Genomic DNA, 27,488 nt, shown 5'->3' with positions numbered 1-27,488 from the left:
CTCATTGCCACTTAAAACAGAATAAGTTCTTTCCGTTGGCTCCAATTGAAGTTCACGTTTCATTAAAAAATTATGTACAACCGTTGCAGCTTGAACGGCTATTTTAGCCGTTGAAACGTGAGCGATAATTGGCCGACGAAAAATTCGCCACCTTGCCGCTAGTATCCCAAATGAACATTCTACAGTTCTTCGCGCCCGACTTAATCTATAATTAAAGATTTTTTTTGTAACAGTTAAGTTCCCACTTTGAGGGTATGGTCGCATCATATAAGATGTTAGTGGAAATGCTTCGTCCCCTATTAGGACATATGGAAATTTGAATCCGCTACTATCCAAATGCCTGTCCGGAGGCAGTTGAAGTGAATTCGTATGCAATAGACGAGCAAGGTCACTACTAGCAAACACACCGGCATCGCTACGCCTCCCTTCCGCTCCGATGTCCACGATGCTAAAGCAACAATTCGCATCACTCACGGCAAGTAGGTTGATGCTGTGGTTGCTTTTGTAATTGTAGTAGGACGAGCCACTATTCGGTGATGCCTACAATTAACAAAAATACAATAATGTTAGATTTATTAAAAAAAAATGTACAAAAAATGGTTGTATTAGATATGTACCTGAACGATAATGTGCTTCCCATCTATAGATCCAATGCAGTTTGGAAATTGACAGATTTCCTGAAATTTGTCAGCAACCTGTTGCCAATTTTCAACGGTGGGTTGCAGAAAAACTTTATCCTTCAAAACCTCCCACAATGCAGTACAAGTCTCCTTTACAATTTTGGATGCTGTATTGGATGCAATACGAAATGCATACGAATGAGATACTAAACTGTCACCGGATGCTAACCAGCGCAAAGTCAGCTGCAATCTTGTACGAGGTGATATTGGGATTCGACAAACTTCTTTTTTCTGAATTCGTGGTCCAACTAACGTTAGCAGTTCTTCAAATATTTTCGGAGTCATTCTGAAGTAATTGAAGAACTTTTCACGATCGGTTATTTGCATCTCAACGACTAAATTGTCACTTGCACCTTGTAAATGCCTCATTTGGTGCGTGAACATTGGCCGTACCCAGAATTTCCGTTTCTTTCTCGTATTTTCCTGCTTTTGCAATAAAACGATGTAACCTAAATACAGCTTTCGCATTCTCTCGAACACCGATACAGCATGCCAAGTTGGCAAATTGTTCGCCGTTCGCAGTATTTTTAACATAACTAGTAAGACTGTTTTTTCATCCATCGTTATATGTGTTTCAAGATGTTATTTTCACACACGTTAAAGTTAAAACCGAAAGTATTATTTACGTTTTTTTTCATACTTTCTCTCTCATCTTATCACGCATATCCGTTCCGTTCCGTAATAATTTTCTCTACCAGTCCCACTGAGCAAAAACGGAACGGAATCCTGGTTACAAAGTATATTTCACTCTTAAATTCAATATTTCAGAATACTTATAACAATATTATCGGCAAGATAATTGCATAAATTATGTGTGTTATTGCTTTAATCGCATCAAAATAATGAAATATCGACGATTCAAGCACATTTACTTGCGACCGATGCGACATTCCGTTCCGTTTTTGCTCAGTGGGACTGGTAGAGAAAATTATTACGGAACGGAACTGGGAACGGATCGCTCAACTCTAGTAAGAAATCCGATCCGTCATTCCGATCCGTGCTTAATAGGACGGCACCCTAAGGACTAAAATTGGACCTGTTTCAAACATTGAACGTATATTTTAAAGTAGATAAGTGTAGGTGTACACATATATGTAAGTTTATATATTTAGAGTACTGAATATACCTATTTTAGTATCTCATACACAAAGCATCAAAAAATTGCAGAAATTTTGCGAACATCCAAAAGAGACAAGAAAAAAATTGTTGGAACTGTGTAAGTTCGTTTTGTTTATCCGTAATACTCGGATATTCGGTTATTATAATCTTAATAATCGATTTTTGCAAGCTGTATATATAATTCTCATAACAAATCTTAAATACGAGAAAGATAGCGCCTTGCGCGTCGCGTAGCGGTAAATAAAAGAATTAATGATTAATGAATACTGTTTTTATAATATTTTTGGAATGTTGCAGTAATATTTCGTATAAAATATTACAGTTACATGTTCTTATATTGTCTCTCCAATATTACGTTGCAACTTGTAATATTATAATATTGCTGCAATGTAAATAAAATGTTCTGTGCTGTACGTAAAAAAATTTAAAACTTCTAAATATAATATACTTTGAATGTCTAATAATGGATATTCTTAAAACGTTAATATTATATCCATGGACGTTTGGACTAAATAAAAATCAAAACTGAACTGGACGGAATATATAAATATATATATGCAAATCAAAATTTTCCCGTTAAATTAAAATTATATTTGATCTTATATAGTTTTATATAATTGTATAACGCTATATATAATTGCATATAATTTTATACAATTGAATATAACATATTATATATTATATATAATCAAATATATTTGCATATAATTATATATGGGCAAATTTTCTGGAATGCATGGCAATAATTATATATATATATAGTTATATATATATATATATATAATCCTGTATAATGTTATATATTGTCATATATAACCGTGTATGAGGTTATATATAATTTACATATAATTTTATATAATTATATATATATTTATATATGAATTATATATATTTATATATAAATTATATATATTATTTATATATAATTATATATATTATTTATATATAATTATATATATTATTTATATATAATTTTACCAATACCAATTTTAGCCGATATAATTATGGACGACCTTGAATCACATTGCTTGGGCGTTTTGGGGTTTGGGGTCCCCGTGTACTATAGATATGTCGATGATATCTTTGCCATAATACCAAGGGATAAAATAGATAGCATACTTTCCACTTTCAATAATTATCACGAACGCCTAAAATTTACACATGAGATAGAACCCAGGTAGCAACCACACGTCATTTTGACGTCTCAAATTGGTCAGTCACTGACTACTTGTGACGTCATGACTTGACGTTTTTATGACGTAAAAATGACGGTCTAATGTCACAGACTGTTGACGTCACGAAAAGAACCACATTTTGACGTCATCTCATGACGTCTTTCCTGATTAATATAATGACGTTATGAGAACCACATTTTGACGTCATTTCATGACGTCTTTCCTGATTAATGTAATGACGTTATTAAGACGTTCTTAGACCCTGCGCACAATAGAGAAAATATTAGGAATAAATATTAAATATTAGGAATAATTATTTTAAAATAATAAAATCGAAAAAACTTTGCTATAAAAATACAAATTCGAGTATAGAGGACTAATAAGACTTTTATACTCTAATTTATATATCAAGATTTATTCAATTTTTTACTTTAAAATAATTTTTATTCCTAATATTTAATATTGATTCCTAATATTTTTTTATAGTACGCAAGGTTTTAATATAATTAACAATTAATAAGTGCGGCGCACACACACATATACACACACACATACACATACACACATATATATATATAAAACTTGGATAAAATATGTAAATATATGTATATATATAAATTTTTTATTAATTATCAAATTTTAATATAAACAGAAATTTTTTAAATATATTATGTACGAATATAATTATCAAAAACTTATTTTATAATAGTCATATATGTATATAATATAAAAACTTATTATTAAACTGTAGAATCATAATAATAATAATGTATATTTGTGATTATATTAATAGCTATCTCAAATTGCACAATATGCATTGCACATTATGATTGCTAAATTAAAATAAATAAATTTTCACAAATATTAAACTAAAAATTAATAATAAAAGAATATTAATCAATGTTGTGTATGATTGGAAAACATATATAAGTATTATCATCAATATAAGGTACTACAATACATTTGCTGCTAATGAGACTAATAGGCCATATTTTGAGATTACTAAAATCTTTGAGAATATATATATTAAGTAGCGATGAGTCGCACGGATATAGATATAATGGTGATTGTTTAATAAAATATTTTCCAATAACGAAAATATCACCATTTGTTGTTTTTACAATATTATGTATTTCTATTACTTCTGCGTTACTCAAACTATAATAACTGTCTGCAATGCTGTAGCGATTGATAGAAAATGACAAATTTGTAAAACTGATTTTTTTATATTGTTTGTACCATTGACAAGAATTATTGTTTAATAAAGGTCCATTTTTATGTTCCATGTCAACAAAATATTTAGCTTTGACTTCTTTTAAGTTACATTTATTTATTTCTAAGGAAGAACAATTTATTTCTTGAATTCGACGATGTATTTGCTGTAATGGATTATTAGAAGATCTTATTAATTTTTTTAATTGACCAAGATAATTTTCAAACGGAAACGCAGAATATTCATCTAAAGGACCATAAATTTCTACGTCGTCGCATATATGTGTTAAGAGATGAATATTGTAAACAGCAAATTCTAGACCGTACAATTTATTTTTGCAATGATTGATAAAAGTTAGTAAGCATTCTCGTGCGAATGAAATTCCAAAATTATTTATATGTTTTTGTGATATTAATATAGAAATAGCAACATGCAATAATAGAAAATTTTCATAAATAGCTTTGTCTACAATATCTTTTAAAACTAAAGGACCGATGTAAATCAAAAAAGTTCTAAACTCTGTGGCTTTCCAATACGCTAGCTCATTTAATGACCGTGGTATTCTATTAAACTCCAATGGAATAAATGGCTGTAAATTAATGAGACGTTGTGAGAGAACTTGTACCTTTCTGTTAGGTAATCTAACGTTTAGTGGACCTCCAATCCATGTATTTAATAGCTTTCTCATTACGCCTAAACATATGTTATGCATGTAGTCTGTGGGAAAAGATGTTATTAAATCTATAGGTAAATCTATTAAAGGAGATGGGCCATGATGGTGATCATCATCTATCTGTTTTCTAAAAGATTCGTCTGTGCGCTTTTGAGCTGTTTCACTTGTAAAAACAACTTTATTTTTATAATATTCTCCAGGTTCAACACATTTATCACATGAAGAATATCCCGAATGTGTCTTTGTACATTTTAAAAAAGCACGAGCAGGAGCATCGCATATAAAACTATGAATTTCTATTTTAAAGTGATTCCCATTAAAATCAAATCCATTTTCTAATAAATCATTTAATTCATCTATAAAATTCCTTAAAAAAAGATTTAAAGGTTTAGGCTTCGACGTACCACAAAAAATTGAAATACTAAATGGAATACTACGAAAATTTTTAATAAGTCCCAGAATAGGCCATAGTTGTAATTTGTTACTTTTAAACAATGGGATACCATCTACATTAAAACAGATTTTTAATGTTTCACCAGGTTTTAAACATTCTTGGGTATGCTTTTGTGACAATACATTTTTCAAAGCTATGTTCAAACCTAAATAACAAAATTCTCCAGTTTCTAATTTATTAATTTGCGTAAAAATTGGAGTTTTCAATAATGTACGGGAATCTAATGGTAATTCTGGGTGATAAGGGGAAAGTATGCGCAAAAGATCTGTTACAGCTAAATGTGATATGTGTCTTTCAATGGCCCATTTCCTTAATTCATACATAAAATTACTTTGATTATCTAAGCTACTGTTTATATCTGTGTCAGAAGAATTATTTATTACCTTATTAGAAAAATTAGATACGGCATCAATGATTAAATAGTTATCGTTTTGAAAATTTAAAGAGACAATAACATTTTCAAAATTTTCAGTATTGCTCGTTTCATTATTAGTACTTGTAATTCTATTAGTATCTAAATCATTTAACGATTCATTATATATTTCGTTTGATAGGTTCAAATTATTACAAGGTGTTCTATTAGAAACATTAGCAGCAAATATTTTGTTTACAGCTTGCATTACTCTTCGATATTGTTGGCGCCGTCCAACAAATTCTTTACGTTTACGTCTAATTTTTAACATAATGATAAATTTTTGCAAATAAACGAAAAAAAGATGTTTTGATAACCAATTATTAAAATAAATAAAGCAAACTTAAAAAATAAAATTAATAAAATTAATATTAATTTATAAATAGACAAAATAAAAATAAAAAGTAATACATACGTGTAGAATATAATATTTAAATTTTATAACCTTTCTTGTTATTTTTTTTTCAAACTTTCCTTTAATCTATCAGAAGCGTGTTTTAACCAAGTTTTGATTGCATCCTCAATATCTTTTTCTGTGGTTGAAGGTGATTTTATTTGCACACCGCCTATAAACAAAACAGAAAAATTTTAAACAATTTATTTTATAACAAATTATATATTATATCAAGAGAGAAATTTTATTTTTTATTAATTTTAATTAATTTTTGTAAAATATTTAATATTGTCAAACTTACGGATTATCACAGTCTTCAAAGAAAGCTTCTCAAAAGCTTCCTTATTTTTGTGTCCTGCAAAGTTAAAATCTTTCGCAAGTTCGTTAGTTAAAACGTGTTTTAAAATTTTATTAGTTCTCGCAGTAGTAGTGTCACCTCCTAATGTTGAGAAGAACAATGACTGTAAAATAATAAAAAAAATTAACATCAATGCACGTATAAACACATATGTACATATACACAACACATGCATACACATACATAGTAATAGTAGTAGTAGTAGTAGTTATAGTAGTAGTAGTATAATAATAGTATGTGTCTGTATATGTATGTTAAAACATGTGATTTAAATAAATACAGGGTTGGCCATATTAGGTGGACCCATCTGGTAACACTGTAACTTTGACAAGGAATGTGATAATGACTAATGATAGCACGTGTTCGAAGCGTCAGTCTTAGGAGATTTTTGCTATGGAGCAACCACCAATCGAACGCTAAATGATTTTTCACTTGAACAGCAAAAAATGTGTTTTTTTTTCATGTTTTTCTTTTAAATAAATGGGTCCACCTAATATGGCCAACCCTGTATATATACCACAGTGTGTTTATTTTCACGGGAGCTAAAATAATTTTCTAATAGTTGCAATTCTTCGCGTGTTTTCAATGGAAACTCAACAGGACAATTATCTGGGATAGAGAGCATGCCACCTTGAGTGTTGGAGTGCTTCAATATTCCATACATTTCTTTAACTTGTTCTCGCACTTTTCTTATTTCAGTAAAAATTTGTTCTGAAAAATTTAATATAAATAGGCAACCATTCTAGTATATAAAAAAATATCGTTTTATTATATAGAATAATAATAAGACATACCAGTAAGGCTACGAAAATATGGTACTCCATTCGCTTCATTAATAAGAGTTGAATTTACAGACTCTGATCGAGAACTGATGTTTGTGGAAACAGTTAAAGATGGTGATGGTATTGTGGTTCTATTTAAAAAATCTATCTCTTTTAATCTCCTACTAGGAGTATTGTGTGCAGGAATATCAGAAGAATCTGAATTTATGTCTTGTTGCGATACTGTAATATAACAAATTTAAAGAAAAATTAGAAAACAAAATTTCAAAAATATATGGTGCTTTATTTTTTTTAAATATTTTGCTATTTCTTTATATCTGTTTCTGGTGGGTCTTTTGATGTCATAGATACTGATGATGGCATTGATGTTAAAGATTTTTTATGTTTATCTTGTAGCGCATGTGCTAAACATAATAATGCTTAGATAACAAAATGCTTCCAATATTTACAAAAAGATAAAATTAGATTTATAATTATTAATTAAAAATTTTAATTTCTAATTGAAAAATATTTTTACCAAATGTGGAAATCTTTGGTGGTCGACGTAAAGAATGATCACTTTCATCATCCTCTTCTTCACTAGTAGATATGTATTTAGAATTTCGTTTTGACTGTCTTTTCTTTGGTTGCTCTTTATCTTCCACTGTAGAAGACTGTACATCAGAAAACTCTTCACACTTTTTTAGTTTTTTACTAGCTTTCTGATATTCATCTATAATTAACAAAGATAACATAGTTAAATTCAAGTTTTATAAACATAACCTAATTTTTTATGCAATAAAATTTGTTAATTAAAAATATCACAATATAAAATATATAATAATATTAACTAAATAAACAATTAATATATTCAATACACTCAATATACTCAATACGCACACACACATACATAAATATATATATTGTATACGTACCACAAGAAAAAAGTATTTGTTTAATACCGTATAATGTCCATGTTTGATCTTTTGGCTTTTCTTCGCGGAAGAGTGCTTTCTTAAATTGTGCACCAGTTTTATACGGAGGCCACCAAACCTCTTTTTTTCGTGGCGTTAACCATGAACAATGTACTAAAGCAATTGATGCTTCATTATCACTATCACTGATAATAAATTCGACTCCAACAAAAGTCATTTCAGTAATGACTATATAATCAAGAAAATATATAATGTATAATAAATAATTAAAAATTTATACGGAATTTTTTTGTTTGCGTCTGAACAAGCAGGATTTACACAAAGCACGTGAACCTAACCCGAACCTGACAATGAGACTGATAATTTTTTCGCGCCGATGTAGCAAACAGAACATGCGCGATAAATGATTGCGCGATTGCATGCGCGTGATCTGTTTCACGTACTTTACGTTCGCAATGCTCGTGGCATTATTTTATTTTTATTGTTTACCAAAAAAAAAGACATTTTATGCTCGCAAGTGTTGCAAACGCTTTCTATTTGCTTTTGTTACTTCGACACGATATGATTGTACTCAAGTGGCAAACTAACGTCATTAAACGTCAAAATGACGTTATTTTTACGTCTAATGACGTCATTCGGCGTCAATATGACGTACGCTTGCAAATATTCGCATATATATATTTTTTATTTTAATATGTAGGATCTACCTATAAAAATTGTACGTTTGCGTTCGGCTCTTAAATGCCTATATCTATATATTTATATTAATTGTTTAAATAAATGGCATCCTTTTTTAGATTGACACCAAATAAAATGAATGTAGGACTTAAATATTACGTCATACTGATGTACTATATAATGACGTCATTATAAAATGAATGTAGGACTTAAATATTACGTCATACTGACGTACTACATAATGACGTCATTATAAAATGAATGTAGGACTTAAATATTACGTCATACTGACGTAAAATAATGACGTCATTATAATGTCATTCAAATATGACGTCAGTTTTTGGTCACTTGACGTCATTCGTACGAACATGACTAGTATTCGACGTCAAAATGACGTGTGCTTGCTACCTGGGAATGTAACTCGTCCTTAAATTTCTTAAATACTACTGTGTTTCGTTCCAATAAAAACGAATTGGTACAGAAAACCCACGTGGTCGGGTAGATACATTAATTTTCTTTCGAGTCATCCGTTAAAATTTAAAATTAATACAATCTATAGTTTGGTTGACCACGCGATATTATTATCTGATGAGCGGTTTCACCGAGAAAATATAGAAACAGTTAAAAATATTTTATTGAATAACGGCTTCCCCACAAAAATCATTAAACGTCTACTACAAAAAAGAACCAATTATTTAAAATATAACAATAAGAATATTAATATTGACGAGAACAAAATTGAATCTCCGACAAAAACACGTTACATTTCGATACCTTATGTGAGTGACATTAGTGATAGTATCTCATTTTCTCTTAAAAAATTTGGCATGAATGTCGTTTATAGATGCCCTAAAAAACTAAATACCCTCATTAAGTGTGGCAAAGATGCTTTGACTAGAGATCGCGCGACCAACGTCGTTTATAAAATAAATTGTAATGATTGTCCAGCGGCATACATAGGACAAACAAAGAGACATCTTAGTACACGGGTTAAAGAACATTGTAATAATATAAAATTACATCATACTTCACATTCTGTCATAACCCAGGTAGAACATAAAACTCATAATGACGTCATAATGACATCATCATGATTTTATTCATCACTTAAAAGTTATCTGGACAAAAATGATTCAAAAATGATTTAAAGATGACAAAAGTAATCATTAGATTTAAATCCCCTTAATATAAAATAATTGCATTATATGACTTTTAAAAAGTTTATGTTGCTTGAATAATTGTTAGAATATGTGTGAACAATAAATAAATAACTGTAATATATGTATAAAAAATTTTTTCCAAAATCACTTTTAAATGACGTCATCATGATGTCATTATGAGTTTTATGTTCTACCTGGGATATGTATTAATATTTTGTATAAAAAAGTACATGTGTTCGTAAGAAGTGGAAGAAAAAATGAAAAGTTCTTTTACTCTACTTTTGATGTAAACGATGCAATCAATACATTTTTTAAAATACACATAAAGAAATGACTCAATTATCTAAAGTTTATTCAAACTGTTTACTTTTTGTGATATTAAATAATTAACTTATACATGTGATCGATCCAATGCTACGTGTCAGTGTCGAGCCGACACTGGTTTCCGACATTGACCTGACATTTAAAAAAAAATATTTGTATATCCATTTCGAAATTTTATTACTTTTTTTAAACTGAATTTGTTTCTTAAGATAATTTTTGAAAAATTATATATTTGTGCTGGTTATGACATATGCAGATATAACACTTATATTAAATTAAAAAGTAGTCTACCACGTAAGGCAGTTGGCTCACGATCCAGAGGTCCCGAGTTCGAGTCCCACCAAGGTAAGTGTGTTTTTCAAATACGAAAAAACATTTAATCCATTATAAAACGCCTAATTTTCAGATAGAATCATTATATAAATTGCATGTAGTTAAAAACAAGTTAAAAAATTTCGAAATGGATATATGAATATATCTTTTTTGGCTCAAGTCAAAATTTGTACGCCCATATTGGCCCAAGTTTGGAAAGCAATAAGGGCCCTAGATAAAAGAGCGTGACATCTCGAGATTGGGCCAAGATGGGCGTCTTAACTCGGGCCTCAAATAAAGTTAGGAAATCTTTACCGGTTATAGCCTATATAAAATTTCCACACGGGATATGAAATCAAAAATAAGTCATCAAAACGTTGCTAAAAATGTATTAAATGAGATCATTATGATTTTTTCAAAATGACATTTTAGTGACGTCATAATGACGTCATTATGAGTTTTATGTTCTACCTGGAAAGTAAACATCGTTCTGAACATGAACATGATTTCGATTGGAATAAATATGTTTTACATACTGAGAAACATGTAAGGAAGAGAGAGATAGCCGAAATGTTTTACATTAAAAAACTTGATAACAACATTAACTCACAGAAGGATACAGAGAGTTTAAATGATGTTTATAACAAAATAATTAAGGTAAATAAACTTGCTTGAAACCTATTACTCTGTGACGATCCTTCGGGAGGATATGTTGTGTGCTGTCTCGCACTTTCAATTTTTGATTTTTTAAAAAAATGCTGTACAATGACAATCGTGTTTAATTGAGATGTAATTGTAACTAATTTTAATTGTAAGTATGGGTATCTCTTGTAAATTGGGCCTGGTTATACTCAGAGTGTTCTGTGTCATCGACTATATATGTTAAAAAATCTGTTTCAGTGTTTCACTTGAAAAGGACCACAATCATATGGTCGAAACGTCGTGAAATTTAAATAAATTTATTATCTGCTAGTTTTGGTCGATCATTTCCACTATTCCTATTGTTCTGACTAGCGATCGTTAATAATAAGTAAGATTTAATTTAAGGGTTAGTTACAAGGTTACATAGATATAGTTACAAAGATACATGATGGCAAAAATTGGAAACATGCAAAAAATAATGACCTCCCTCGACATTTTCGCTGAGAAAAAATCGTCTCCAAATAATCCCAGGAATCTGCACACGAATTTAGTCCCCATCATTCTGGGACACCCTGTATATATGATATCAATCTCTTGCTCGACTGATGCGTATTCAGTTTTCTTTCCAAATCTAAAATCTTCCACATTAATATGAACGATCTCTAATAAAATTTTGTTACTATTATGGATTTAATAATTTCGTCAATCATAAACATTCGCAGTTATGTAATTTAAATATATTACAACGATTTTGATTTGATATCATATATTGAAATGTAAAGATTGCTGCTAATTTTCTAAGCTGAGATAATAATTCTGAGCTCTTGCATATGATATTGAGAAATGTGTTTAAAATTTACAATAATAACTTTATTGTAATAATAATTTTATTTTGATTTAAAATTATATTTATTGCATTTTCAATTAATTAAGGCTTCTGGGTGCTCACCGCGGCCATATTGGAATCGTAACTTCAGAGGCGAGAAATAGGTATAACACGTTGAGATTTCTTAGGCCGGTATTCATAGTCGGTTCTTATATTTAAGAATATCTTAAGTACAATCTTAAAATGTGATTAACCAATCACAGAGCCGTATTTGCATCTTAAGACATTACTTAAGACGGTCTTGAAATAAGAACGGACTATGAATACCGGCCTTAGATGCCATTTCTAAATAAAAACATATTTGCATAAAATAACACTTAAGATCTCTTTAATATACACTTCTAAAAAACGCCGAAAACTATTCTTTTCCCTTGACAGTCAATCAACAATCGTAAAATGATTGAGATATCAGACTTTGACATGCGGAATGATTGCGCATGTGCAAAGACCAGACGGACTGGGCCTCATAATATTATATTTTACAGCTGTTGATTGATTATAAAAGGAAAAGGATAGTTTTCGGCGTATTTTAAGAGTGTGCTAAAGCCATCTATGAAGTGCTGTTTCATCGAAATATTTTTTTATTTTGATAAATGGCATCTAAGAATTTTTAACGTGTTTTCTCGCCTCTGACGTCACGATTCCGACATGGTCGGCGAGGTACCAGGAGCCTTAAAAGGTATAATAATAATTCATAAAAATGATCAAAAAATACTTTTGTTTTTAAGTTAAAAAAATTTAATTTCAATATTATTAATTATATAATATTATTTCAATTATTTTCATATATTGTTGAATAAGGATTTTATTTTTTTCCTACACTACGCAAAACAATTAAAGGAGCACTTTAAAACTTGCAAAATTTGATGATTTTTATTAAGAAGCCATATCTCAGCTTAGGGAGATTGTAAGACAATGTTTCTGGGCGCATTTTAACGGGTAAAGCCTCGACTTTAAAGTGGGTAAGATTGCATTATTTGTCTTATCGAACTGTTTTTTTTTTTTTGTGAGGCCCAAAATCAGCTAATCATCCCTGCTTTTTCCATGGACGGTTACAAAGTTATAAAATTTTCAGAATTTTTTCACGATCTGATTTTGGGCCTCACCAGAAAAACTGTTTGATTAGACGTGATAACGTTCGAGGATATCGGGTTAGGGAAAAATGAGTATGCACTGTGGTCTCACTTAAACGTCCTTTTATGATCAGTCTTATTGCCGAGCGTTCTATGACAGTATGACCACATACAGTAGAGACAGTAGCTGAGCGGCTCCTTTTCGGGGCGGGCGGCCACAACCAAAAGTAACTAAACATAACTAAAAATAACTAAATGTATCTAGAAGTCCCCAGGTGGGGATTCATCTGATGCGCGCAAAATTGTCTCTCACTTAACACTCCGCCTCAATTTTGCATTTAACGAAAGACAAAAGCAAAAAAAAATTACAACGTTCATATAGTTTGTTACGCACAAAGAGTAAATTAAAGAAAGAGATACAATATCCTTACGTGCTAATCTTAAGACCGAGCTTATCTCGTAATATCACAAATTTATCTCCTGTCAAAGATTTTGTCATTATATCAGCCGTCTGTTCGTCTGTTCTAACATATTTGACGTCGATATGTTTGTTAGCAACTAAATCTTTTACGAAGTTATATTTAATATCGACGTGTTTCAAGCGTTTATGTTCCCATTTCTTTAGCGAATGAATACACGCCTGATTATCTTCGTAAATTAACACAGGACAATCGTTTGCTATATCGAAATCCTTCATAAGGTTTTTCAGCCAGAGATATTCCGTCGCACATGTCGCTAACGCTACAAATTCAGCTTCAGTAGAAGACTGAGCAACCGTATTTTGCCTTCGCGTGGCCCAGCAGATTGTGTTTCCGAACAATTGATAGACATAACCCGAGGTAGATTTTCTATCCTCCATACTTCCCCAGTCAGCGTCCGCAAAGCCAGTCAAAGGTTCTCTACTTGTCTTGTTGGACTTATAAAACATCAGTCCATAATTTAGAGTTCCTTGTATATATCGCAAGATTCTTTTCAAACCTTTCCAATGATTTTCCTTTGGTTCGCTCTGAAATCTACTAAAGTAATTAACAGAAAAACTAATGTCAGGTCTAGTTGTTTGCGTCAAGTACATTAAGCACCCTACCAATTCTCGATATGGTATACTTTCACTCAAATTGTCTTGACAGTCGTTTACAAAGTTACATTCCATCGGCGTTCTAACAGATTTACAATCACTCATGTTAAATTTAGTTAACAATTTCTTGAGATATGACTCTTGACTCAGAAAAAGGCCCTTATCAGTGTTTGTTATTCTAATTCCGAGAAAAGTGTTAAGTTTTCCTAAATCTTTCATGAAAAATTTATTTTTTAAAGCTACCTTTATCTCTAGGATCTTTTTCTCATTGTTCCCTGCAATAATTATGTCGTCGACATACAATAACAAATAGATTTTCGCATTCCGGAATTCGCCAATGTACAAACACCGATCAGCTTCTGAGTTTTTCATTCCTAAAGCTTTCATGAAGGTATCGAAGGTACTATTCCAGGCACGAGGTGCCTGTTTAAGACCTTACAGTGTTTTGTTTAATTTACAAACTTGATTACCACATGCTTCAACTCCTTCGGGTACCCTCATAAAAACTTCTTCCTCAATTTCGCTGTGCAAGAAGGCATTCTTCACGTCCATTTGATAAACAAACAAATTCCTTTCATTGACAACTGCTAATAAAAATCTCAAGGTTGTTAGATTCGCAACGGGTGCGTATGTTTCACTATAGTCAAAACCAGGTCGTTGAGAACAACCTTTTATCACTAACCTTGCTTTTCTACGCTCAATGTTACCAGAATCATCACACTTGACCTTAAAAATCCACATGCTGTTGATGGCTTTCTTCCCTTCCGGTAAATCACACAGACTCCAGGTATTGTTTCTTTTCAGGGCACTTATTTCTTCATTGACAGCTTGCAGCCATTCCTCCTTGTCTTCGCGAGAGTAGATTTCACTGAAGCTTCCTGGTACGTTTGCTAAATAAGTTTCAGCATTGTAAGCCATCACTGTGTAGTCATCTAAATATTTTGGCTTAGAAGTATGGCGTGCACTGCGACGTGGTCCCTCCATTGATTTCTTTTCTGCGTCTCTAGTTGAGGACATGTCGCCGTCGTTTTGTGCACCGTAGAACTCATCTTCAGAAGAGTCGTCACTAACAGCATCCACTGTGACCCGATTGTCAATCCTGGTATCCTCTTCGCAGTTTTCATGTACGGGAAGCCAAAGATCAGTGTCCGTAGTGTTTACCCTGAACTTCGTTTCGTCGAATTTAATGTCTCTTCCATAGTACACTTTGTTATTTTCCGGGCTCCAAAGCTTGTATCCATTTGTGATGTATCCAATCATTAGACACGAAATAGATCTTGAGTCGAATTTTCCAACTACCAGTTGTTTTGGAAGGTGCAGATATGCCAGACAACCGAAAACTTTCAGTTTCTTAAGATTCGGTTTTACACCATACCACAGTGTAGCAGGAACTTCTCCCTTTAGTGCACTCGTCGGACTCCGATTTAGTAGATAAATGGCTGTCCTTACCGCCTCCGACCAGAAACTTTTGCTCAGTTCAGAGTTCAAAAGTAGACACCTTGCCTTTTCACAGATTGTACGATTAAGCCTTTCGGCCACACCATTCTGTTCTGGCGTATACCTTATGGTGAACTCAACTGAGATACCTTTTCCCTCGAAATAACCTTTCAAGTTTTTTGACACGTATTCCCTTCCGTTGTCGCAATGAAATCTGCTTAGCTTGCAATTGAAATGCGCTGTGACCATTGCTTCATAAATCTTGAAATAATGAAACACTTCGGTCTTTGACTTTAACAAGTAAGCAGCGGTGAAGTGTGTATAGTCATCGAGGAACGTGATTATATATTTGCATCCGTCATACGAGGTTGGTGTGATTGGTCCCATTAAATCACTGTGTACGAGTTCCAGTGGCCGAGTAGCACGGTTTCTTGGTTGATTGTGAGGTAACTTGGTCTGTTTGCCCTCAACGCACACCTTACATACATTCGGTGACGGTGAATCTGTATTTAAATTCATTCCTTCCACGAGGCTTGATAACCTTTTGACACTATCAAACTTTAAGTGTCCCAATCTCATATGCCAGGTTTCGATGCACTCTGAAAAGAAAGCATTTACCTCTTTATGGAGATCCAGCAAGTAAAGTTGTTTATTGGATATCGTAGCCACTGCAGCAACAAGTCCGTTTTTCTCGACTGTTCCTTTTCCATTCTCGAAGACTATGCGGAAGCCTTTCTTCTCCAATTTTCTCACAGACAGCAGATTATGATCCAAGCCGGGAACCATCAGGACTTCCTTGATGGTTATGTAGTTTCTTTTTCCATTCACTGCGCAACATATAGTGACATCTCCAAACTTGTCCGCCTGTAAAGTGACACCGGATTTTGCAACTAATTTTAATAGGATGTTTCAATGACCTTATATTTTTCATCGGCGTGTTTTCATTGCCGAGATGTTCTGTTGCGCCTGAGTCCAGAGCCCAGTCGAAGACTTGACACTCGTTAGTATGAGCTGAAAAACAGAATTCTGAATTTGCTTTATCCTCTTTTTGAGTACTTACAGCCGTATTCGCCGACTTTGAATGATTGCTTTGACTGTTTTCTTTCTTTTTGCAATCAGCTCGTTTATGACCAAAACCACCGCACTTATGGCACTGAATCTTGAATTTGTTTCCTCCGCCTTTCGAAGTATTGTCAGCAGAGTTGTATTTGTTCGCTCGTACCGCGAATACATTTGACGGTTCAGCTAAGACCTGTCTTTTCTTGCCGAGATCCATGCGCTTAACCTCTTCGTCCATTAAACGATTCTTCACGAAGCCAATAGTTAGATTTTCCGCCGACAGGGTCTCTATCGCTGTGACCACGTGACTGAATTCGGCCGGCATGGTGAGTAGCAGATGGCAGACCAGGTCTGTCTCTTCGAGTTTGGCGCCTGTCGCACGCAATTCCCGAATTACTTTATCGAAGGTTAGGAGATGATTTGCCATCGTTTCGCGATTCGGATGGAACTTCATTAGCAGAAGTTTCTTCCGCAACAGCAATTGACTTGCTATGCTTTTCCTCTCGAATGTTTCGACTAGTACCGACCAAATCCCGTGCGCACTGTCACAATCCTTTACGTATTCCAAATGGCTGTCCGCGACGCGTTTATCTGAGAACAACACTTCCGGTCACGTTTTTCTAAATTTTTCAGTTCCGTGTCCTTTCGGCCTCTTTCCGCGGCCGAGTCGTTTTCCGAAAATTCGATCCTGCTGTGAAATGGCTGTCTGACAAAATCCAACAGGTCGAGCTCGTTCAACAGAGTCTCCATCCTGAACTTCCAATTTCCGAAGTTAGTTCCGTCAAAAAGGGGAATCTTATATTTTTCCGCATCCGCCATTTTTGCGTTGTAGGAATGCCGACACGAGGCTCACTCTCAAAGAATCTATCTAATATTTGATGCTTACCCGACTCAAGCGTGAACTGGGCCCATAACTTGATAACGTTCGAGGATATCGGGTTAGGGAAAAATGAGTATGCACTGTGGTCTCACTTAAACGTCCTTTTATTTATGATCAGTCTTATTGCTGAGCGTGACCACATACAGTAGAGACAGTAGCTGAGCGGCTCCTTTTCGGGGCGGGCGGCCACAACCAAAAGTAACTAAACATAACTAAAAATAACTAAATGTATCTAGAAGTCCCCAGGTGGGGATTCATCTGATGCGCGCAAAATTGTCTCTCACTTAACAAGACGAATAATGCAACCTTATCCCACTTTAAAGTCGAGGCTTCACTCGTTAAAATGCGCCCAGAAACATTATCCTACGATCTCCCTAAGCTGAGATATGGCTTTTTAAAAATCATCAAATTTTGCAAGTTTTAAAGCGCTCTCCTAATTGTTTTGCGTATAGTATATTTTTCTTTTCTGTTTCTCTTTAAATTTCATCAGAGAATTCGATAGAATGCATAATCTATCTAAAAAATGATGTATCTAAAAAATGTAAATTATTTTTAAAAAGCGTAAACATAAATACACAATATAATATAATGTAATACAATTTAATTAATATATAAATATTAATGATTATTATAGATTTAATATTAGTTTACAGAAATATTTAGAAACTTGTAAAAGCTTTTTTGTAAGTTAATAAAAGATTTTTCTATTGAAAGTTGTACGTTTTTCAATCTTAAAACTTATTAGTATTTCAAAAATAAAGAAAATATAGTAAAATATAAAAATATTTACCTTGAGACATGTTCTCCGTAATGTATCAAGTATATACGATGTAATTATTATTATTTGAAATTAAATATTAATAATAATAATAAAACTGTAAATTGTAAAATTAATTGATATAAACGCAACATTGCAAATGCGAATAATGTTAAATTTTGAGTATGCAATATTTTAAATGTATGATATGTATTTACTGATAATTAATTAGAAAAAATAATAAATAATAATAATTTATAATGATTTGATAATAGAACATTATACAAAAATACTGTATTTATATTTATTTGAAATAAAATTCAGAAGAAAAGTTTTTTACCAAAAAGATTCGATTTTAGACTATACTGTGCGTGCATGTGTGCACGTGCGCGCATTCTTTTTAATATAAAAATATTACAAATAAAAGAAACATAAATATTATATTATACAAATAATATATGTAGGTATATATGCAATATATTACAAAAATTGATGGTTGTAATAAAACATACGTAAAAAGTTAAAATTATTTTGCACACATATATGTAATAAAACTTTATTATCTCATCAATAACATAATACTACAATACAATTATTAATAGATTATATAATAACAATTTATTATTAGTGATAAATGTATAGCATTATGTTTCCTTTTAAATAAAAAAATCTCTAAATATAAGGAATTTATTAATAATTTCATAATTTTATAGATATATAATTAATTTTTCAAATTCTGTCGTTATTCTTGTCACCTTTTGCAACATTTGTTAACAATTATATATTATATATTAAGCAGCATTTTTCTTTTTCATATCCTCTAAGCTCTTCCTAACAATATTCTCCCATTGCTGGGGTTCATTTTGTGTATACCACTCGACTATTGTGTCCATCATTTCCTTTTGCTTTTCAGTACATTTTTTACATTGTGTTTGTATAGCTTCGCCAGCAATATCTGAAACCGAAACAAAAAAAGGGTGAGAGAGAGAAAGAGAGAGAGAGAGAGAGAGAGAGAGAGAGAGAGAGAGAGAGAGAGAGAGCAATTTATTTTAATTTATAATAAATATTAAGTTTATAAATATTTCTCTTGTTTCTGAATAATAAACTACTAACTAAATATGAAAATAACTTAAGAAAATTACAATTATATAGTTATAATAATATAGAATTAAAATATACTACAACATTAGTAGTAAAGCAAAAAGATTTAGTATATCTAATTGATAGCTAGTGTATGCAATATTTCCTACACACGCACATATACAGAGTGTTCGGATATTCAACCGACAAATTTTTAGAGATTGTCGGAGCTACCCTAAGGATCACTTTTTGCAAATGGATCTGGGGACAATCTCTAAAAATTTGTCGGTGGAATATCTAAACACATATATGTACACTGAAAAAAAAATTTGTTAACTTGACTAAACCTTTCAACTAAATATTTTTGTTAATTGAACATATAGAAATATTTAAATTAAATATAACATATTAAATCTAACAAATTTGACTTAAATGTTAATATATGTTCAATTAACAAAATAGTAATTCAGTTGAAAGATTTAGTCAAGTTAACAAATTTCTTTTTCAGTGTATATAGATATATACACTGGCGAATCCTGGGGGATGGGGGAGGGGGGGGTTAAAATTCTTCCTTGCAAATTAAAAGAAACAGTTTTGCTGAATCCGTTTAAAAAATATAAGTAAAGAAAAACAAACGTTAAAGAGCTATCGACGTCGTTGATCCTGGAGTAAAAGCTAAGCATGAAACCAAAAATATTAAATCAAATAATTTTGCAGAAACCCCCCCCATTATCGACGTCAGGATCCGCTAGTGTATATGTATATACAATATATATAATTTTACATTTAATGTGTAAATTATTTATATTTAATATAATTTTTGAATGATAGATTTTTTAAGTAAGTAATAAAGTTTTTCCTTAAAAAGAAAAAAATTAAAACATGTCACTATTGCAATATTTACAATTTTCTCATTTTTAATATTATATAATTAATTCGAGAGTTAAAATTTAATAAAGTAACATTTATTTAAGATTAATTAAGAAACATTATTTTGTCATTGATATTTTCTCATTATATTTAAAAATTTTTTTATGTATACGCAATTGTTAAATATTGTTAAAAAACAGATATAATATAGATTTTTTGATATTATATTGCTTCCTCATAGAAGAAGCTTTGTTTTCGTGAAAAAAATGTTATCTTTTTATTTTTATTTGTCAAGGAAAAATTGTTTCCATAAATTGACCAAAGAATCTATTGTAAAAAAATATACATTATAATACTCTGATATATATATATATATATATATATATATATATATATATATTAATATACCTCTAAAAAATTTTGAATCTGCTGTTATACATGGTCCAGTTTCCATTATACAGTTGTAATATTGGATCCGCAGGTTTTCGTTATTGAGAATATTCTTTACGTCGATATAATCGTATTGATCAGTATAAAGCTCTTCTGCGAAAACGCACAATAATGCAATACCAATAAGTATCACGATGCAGTTTAGCCGAATCATTTTCGTTTACTATCTCGTGAAAAAGATACTGAATGATCGATTCGGATGTACATTCCATTTATATACGTTTTGATCGAAACAAAAAGTTGTTCAAATTATTATGTGCAATATAATGATAGTGCATGATGAATAATTAATTTAATGATGATTGGTCAATTAAATGACGGTTGCGTGTCTTTAATAATGTAAATATTTTTAAAAAAACTTAGCAATGTGTTATGTAATTACTATTCATCAGATAGAGTAACATAAATTTTATCAGGAAACTGCGTATAAAAAAGTTTTATGAATTTATGAATTTGCATTACAAAATTTATCTTTATATGTTGATTTATATATACATTTTTATTATTTATTATATTTATTATATAACATTTATCATATTTATTATATTTATTATATTTATACAATAAATTATTTTAATATCGCTAGTAGATTAATCAAAGGATCAATATTGAAAATAATCGACCAAACTAGCACAAATTTTTACACTTTATTAAAAGTTACGACGTTTCGACCATATGGTTGTGGTCCTTTTCAAGTATACACTAAAATAATACAATTGAAAATTAAACTTATAAATCTAAACGGTTTAAAGATAGTAATATACATAGAATGAGTTGGATATAGAAAGAGTACATACGTTATAAATGTAAATCTTAGACAAGCATGTTCAAATAAAAGATTCGCTCACACATGTTGTCAACATTAAAAGGCGAGAACGTTAAGTCAGTAAGAAACATTGTCAATAACTAACAATATTAGAAAACTTATTACACGACCTTTATTATTTTATCATAAATATTATTTAAGCTCTCAGTGTCCTTTTGAAGATTAATTGTATTCTTAAATTTTTTAATGTAGAACATTTCCGCAATTTCTCTCTTACGCACATGTTTCTCATTATGTAATATATTGAGTTTAGTCCAATCAAATTCATGTCCATATTTTATTTTGTGTTTACTTATAACAGAGTGATTTGTTTCATGTAATTTAATATTTTTTAAATAATATTTATGATAAATTCCTCCCAATTATAGTTTTCAACATTTGTCTCTCCTGTCATTATATTTGTATTTTTTTCAATTTAATATATATCATTAATGTCCTTTTCTTTGTTAACATGTTTAATGATATTCAATTTTGATAAGTTTTGTTACAATATCTGAAAAGATAATACCAGTTAATCTAACTGATTAACTTTGAAAGAGTAGATTAATTTTGCTACAAAAATTTATTATAAGTTAAAAATATTCTATTAATAAAAAAGTCTGTCATATTATTAGTGAATTAATTTTGTTTAAAAAATCAATTTTTATTTTTAAAAATAAAAATACATTATTAGTAAATTACTTTCTATTCTTAGTAATAAAAATACATATACATTATTATAATTTCTATAATATTTATAAAAATACAAAAAAAATTTAATTAGAGAATGTGTGAGTCTATACAATTTAATAAAAATAATATTCAATTAGACTCACACATATTCTTGTGTCATTTTTGTGATTAATATTGAACCAGAAATACATATTCAAAACAAAAACAGAGACAAAAACATTATTTTTCACATTATATATAAATTTTACAATTATATATATATATATATATATATATGTATATGTATATGTATATGTATATGTATATGTATATGTATATGTATATGTATATGTATATGTATATGTATATGTATATGTATATAGAAAATCAACACAATGATCGTCTCTATAGAGTTGCAATATAAATTATTATCTTACTTGGCATTAAAATCGTAAAAATAATAATGTATCATAAAGTGCACCGTAAAAATATTTGTTTAACTCTTTCCTTGAAAAAATTTAATTAGAAGAGGTCACAATTTTTTTTATTAAAACAGTTGTTATTATCCTCGCGATATCACACCAATTGCCTGAAATCAATAACATAATTATTTTGAATATTGAAATTATATGAGGTGTGACATTGCTATTTTAAAAGCTCAGCTCTCAATAAAAGAACAAGACAGAAAGATTAAATATTATAACGTGATTCGTGATTGTATCAAGAAATTGTATCAAAAAATAATTTTATGGTAATAAAGTATAAAAGTAATAACAAAATATAATCAATGATAAAAAAACAGAATAAAATTTTAGTTCGAGCTTATAGTGTGTACCAATATTCTATATTGATGATAAATTTGCCGTAGGTATTCGTCACAATTGATAGAAATCTGCAGATCTCACAAAATACTTGAAATTTAATAATGATATGATGAAATTATGAGGAGAAAAGCTCGAAATATTTATATTTGCTATCACTACAAGGTCACATCAACGAAAAGAATTTTGAATATACGATATACTATATACTATATCTATGTAACACAAAAATTATTTCACTTGAATTTATAAATCAATAATTCAACAGTAAATTTTATTGTAAATATTTTACAGTACATTAATTTGAAAAAGAAGTTTTATAATCACTACAAAAAAAATTATAACTCTGAATTAATATTGTATAAATTAAAAAACGATTGTATAAATTAACGATTGTATAAATAGACGATTGGATAAAGAGATATTGTATTATGTAATATTAATCTTTTAGCAAGTAAACAGATTTTATCTTGATTACTCCACCTTGATTTATATGTACATGAAGTTATATACACAGGTCTGCATGGTTTTAATGTTTGAGCAAACAAAGTAGTTTCCTACGTAATTTAGTGCGCTGAATTCGAATCTGACCTCAGAATTTGCCCATCGCGTGAGATTTCCGAGATATCTCGGGAACAAAATATTGTACGAAGACAATTAAAAATGGATTTTAAAGGAGAAGACTAGTGCTATGCGATGACATTATCAGAAATATTTAAAAAACTTCTGTCTGTAAAATAAATGCATGAAGTTGCCCAAAATCGTTATTTTTGACACTTTTGACTTTATTTATCTCGGAAACCTGACGTACGTGATGGGCAAATGAGGCCGGATTCGGATTCAGCGCACAAAATTACATAGAAAACTGCTTTATTTGTTCAAACATGTCTTAAGACCCTTCATTTTGCAGGCCTCTGTTATTAATAAAAAATAGTAAAAACCATAAAATATCGCAAAACATAAAATATAAAATATTATCATAAAATATCGAAAGTTAAAACAAAAAATATGACAAATAATATACGAGGATTGTTCATAAAGTTCCCAGGTAGAACATAAAACTCATAATGACGTCATAATGACATCATCATGATTTTATTCATCACTTAAAAGTTATCTGGACAAAAATGATTCAAAAATGATTTAAAGATGACAAAAGTAATCATTAGATTTAAATCCCCTTAATATAAAATAATTGCACATTATATGACTTTTAAAAAGTTTATGTTGCTTGAATAATTGTTAGAATATATGTGAACAATAAATAAATAACTGTAATATATGTATAAAAATTTTTTCCAAAATCACTTTTAAATGACGTCATCATGATGTCATTATGAGTTTTATGTTCTATCTAGGATATGTATTAATATTTTGTATAAAAAAGTACATGTGTTCGTAAGAAGTGGAAGAAAAAATGAAAAGTTCTTTTACTCTACTTTTGATGTAAACGATGCAATCAATACATTTTTTAAAATACACATAAAGAAATGACTCAATTATCTAAAGTTTATTCAAACTGTTTACTTTTTGTGATACTAAATAATTAACTTATACATGTGATCGATCCAATGCTACGTGCCAGTGTTGAGCCGACACTGGTTTCCGACATTGACCTGACATTTAAAAAAAAATATTTGTATATCCATTTCGAAATTTTATTACTTTTTTTAAACTGAATTTGTTTCTTAAGATAATTTTTGAAAAATTATATATTTGTGCTGGTTATGACATATGCAGATATAACACTTACATTAAATTAAATTAAAAAGTAGTCTACCACGTAAGGCAGTTGGTTCACGATCCAGAAGTCCCGAGTTCGAGTCCCACCAAGGTAAGTGTGTTTTTCAAATACGAGAAAACATTTAATCCATTATAAAACGCCTAATTTTCAGATAGAATCATTATATAAGTTGCATGTAGTTAAAAACAAGTTAAAAAATTTCGAAATGGATATATGAATATATCTTTTTTGGCCCAAGCCAAAATTTGTACGCCCATATTGGCCCAAGTTTGGAAAGCAATAAGGGCCCTAGATAAAAGAGCGTGACATCTCGAAATTGGGCCAAGATGGGCGTCCTAACTCGGGCCTCAAATAAAGTTAGGAAACCTTTATAGGGTCCGGTTATAGCCTATATAAAATTTCCACACGGGATATGAAATCAAAAATAAGTCATCAAAACGTTGCTAAAAATGTATTAAATGAGATCATTATGATTTTTTCAAAATGACATTTTAGTGACATCATAATGACGTCATTATGAGTTTTATGTTCTACCTGGGTTTGTACCTTATTTGCTTATAAGAAAAAGAATAAACTAATTAAAACTGCGTGCACATTTATTAGTCTTTTTATATATATATATGAATCCTGCAAAGTTACACATTTTTCCAACGATGCAAGATTTGTTGGATAGAATCATTGTAAAAATCGATACATTGTATTTAAACAAAATAATATTATAGAATCTTATTAAAAATTTATAAAATTTATAAAAAGTTTATTAATTTATATAAAATTAATGTACAAACTGTATTAGAAATTGGACATATACAATAGTAGAAAATGCAAACTTATACAATTAAATTATATTTCGAGCCAATAAATGAATTAAAGAATAAAGCTCTGCAAAAATTAAGCAAATTACAAAATTGTATAAACTTAAACTGATCTTAGTTAGAAAAATAATAATTATATATATACGTTTAATATAAACAAGAATATTGCAGAACAATTTAAGAAAATATTATTGTTTGTAATGTGTGGAATATAATTTTAATTTTTATAAATAAAAAATATATACACATATTAAAATAAAAATTTTTACATATTTATTGTATGTTGACAATGATCCATTTATCTTTATCAGTGAAGAGTATTTTTAACTATTAATTATTATCATTAAAAGATACTTCTTAACTATTTGATTGTTTAACGCAATCGAATCCTGAGTTGAATAGTAGTATTAATACTATCCAATTACTACTGCAGTTACCAATACTTTAATATTATCCATTGGTTAGTATTAAAATATTAAAATAGTTTCACGACAAATTAAAAATATCAAAAAATTGCACGACAAATTGAAACATTCGGACATTATATATGTTATACCAATTACACTCATCCTATGGAAATAAATATTAATTTCAATATTAATTTCCTAATTATATTGATTGTTTAACGGAATCGAATCCTGCATTGAATATTAGTATTAATACTATAGTATTTTCAACTCAGGATTCGATTCCCTTCCCCCCCCCGAAACTCAATAACTCAGTTAAGAAATTAAAATCAATGTTTATTTTCATTGTATAAGTAATTGATATAACATATAATGTCCGAATATTTCAATTTGTCGTGAAACTTTTTTTGATATTTTCACGTGATCGCTAGAATAATCTCGTGGCACATTTAGCATAGAACAATGCTGTTGTATCCAAATATCAATCATTTGTTTAACGTCATCCTTCAGGATTTAATTTATCTATGGGCCCGCGCGCGGTTTTACCATCTCCGATTAACTCAATCGGCCGATTGAGTTAATCGGAGATGGTGAAACCGGCCTTATGGTAGCCTGCCCACTACTTTACGGGAATTAAAGTAAGTAAATCTGTAAAATTTAACATTGGTAGTAAACACTATATTATATAATTGATTCACATTAAGAAATATAAAATCATATAATTATTCGTTTTAATGGATGCAACTTAAATGACTTTCACTTTGATCTAAATGTTTACGTTTACTCTCACGTAGGTCAAAGATTGATTTTATTAAGCGGCAGTCATAGGTGTTCTTGAGGAATTATGATATCGTAAAATACGAAATAATTTTCTAATAATTTGTATACATCATACAATCCATATTGTCCAGTGCTTTCAATATAACAAAGTCTATAATTATATATGTCTACTGTATAATAATAATTTATAATTCGATATGCTTGCAACTTTTGATGCTAAGTGTGTTCAAGCATAGACAAAGATTGTTGATGGCTTTGTATCTTTTGTATATGTTGAAGAATTATTTTTGTCTATATATAAATGTAGTTTTGCATTAAACGTTACATAACGTTCTCATATAAAATTACATAATTTTATATTATATTAAAAGCACCGTGGCAATGTGGGATAAATCTAATCAAGAGACACACGGTAGTGTCTCGCGCCAAGTTTAATAAGCGTAGCTTTACTTTACGTAGCGACCACGAGGCATGCCGTGTGTATTATACGCGAGTCAGACAGTTGAGAGTATCACATATTTCAGATACGTAATAACGGCTGAAGCGATCGAGTTCTTACTACGCTCAATCGATAGATTGAGTTCAAA

The 27,488-nt window shown here is 30.1% G+C and overlaps 3 protein-coding genes across 3 annotated transcripts; all 3 read right to left on the bottom strand.

Annotated features, from left to right (window-relative positions):
- Positions 1-5,946: 5,946 nt before the first annotated feature.
- On the bottom strand, positions 5,947-7,504 carry LOC145948716 (uncharacterized). Its single transcript, XM_083058321.1, has 4 exons — positions 7,273-7,504; positions 6,996-7,189; positions 6,422-6,581; positions 5,947-6,292 (listed from the first exon to the last, which is right to left on the bottom strand). The coding sequence occupies exons 2-4, from the start codon at positions 7,140-7,142 to the stop codon at positions 6,180-6,182; spliced, it is 420 nt and encodes a 139-aa protein (XP_082914447.1). The 5' UTR covers positions 7,143-7,189; positions 7,273-7,504; the 3' UTR covers positions 5,947-6,179.
- A 59-nt stretch (positions 7,505-7,563) lies between these two features.
- Positions 7,564-8,975, bottom strand: LOC145932898 (uncharacterized). The gene is made up of 3 exons (XM_083032125.1): positions 8,175-8,975; positions 7,778-7,972; positions 7,564-7,664 (listed from the first exon to the last, which is right to left on the bottom strand). The coding sequence occupies exons 1-3, from the start codon at positions 8,389-8,391 to the stop codon at positions 7,564-7,566; spliced, it is 513 nt and encodes a 170-aa protein (XP_082888251.1). The 5' UTR covers positions 8,392-8,975.
- A 10,008-nt stretch (positions 8,976-18,983) lies between these two features.
- Positions 18,984-21,038, bottom strand: LOC145932574 (ejaculatory bulb-specific protein 3-like). The gene is made up of 2 exons (XM_083031607.1): positions 20,816-21,038; positions 18,984-19,412 (listed from the first exon to the last, which is right to left on the bottom strand). Exons 1-2 carry the CDS (start codon positions 21,009-21,011, stop codon positions 19,249-19,251), a joined length of 360 nt encoding a protein of 119 aa, XP_082887733.1. The 5' UTR covers positions 21,012-21,038; the 3' UTR covers positions 18,984-19,248.
- Positions 21,039-27,488: the final 6,450 nt, after the last annotated feature.

This window comes from Prenolepis imparis, unplaced genomic scaffold, assembly GCF_030444845.1.
Source record: "Prenolepis imparis isolate NDT839.2.m4 unplaced genomic scaffold, iyPreImpa1.0 SCAF_2, whole genome shotgun sequence".
Lineage (NCBI taxonomy): Eukaryota > Metazoa > Arthropoda > Insecta > Hymenoptera > Formicidae > Prenolepis > Prenolepis imparis.
This window is presented reverse-complemented; position numbering and strand designations above follow the sequence as displayed.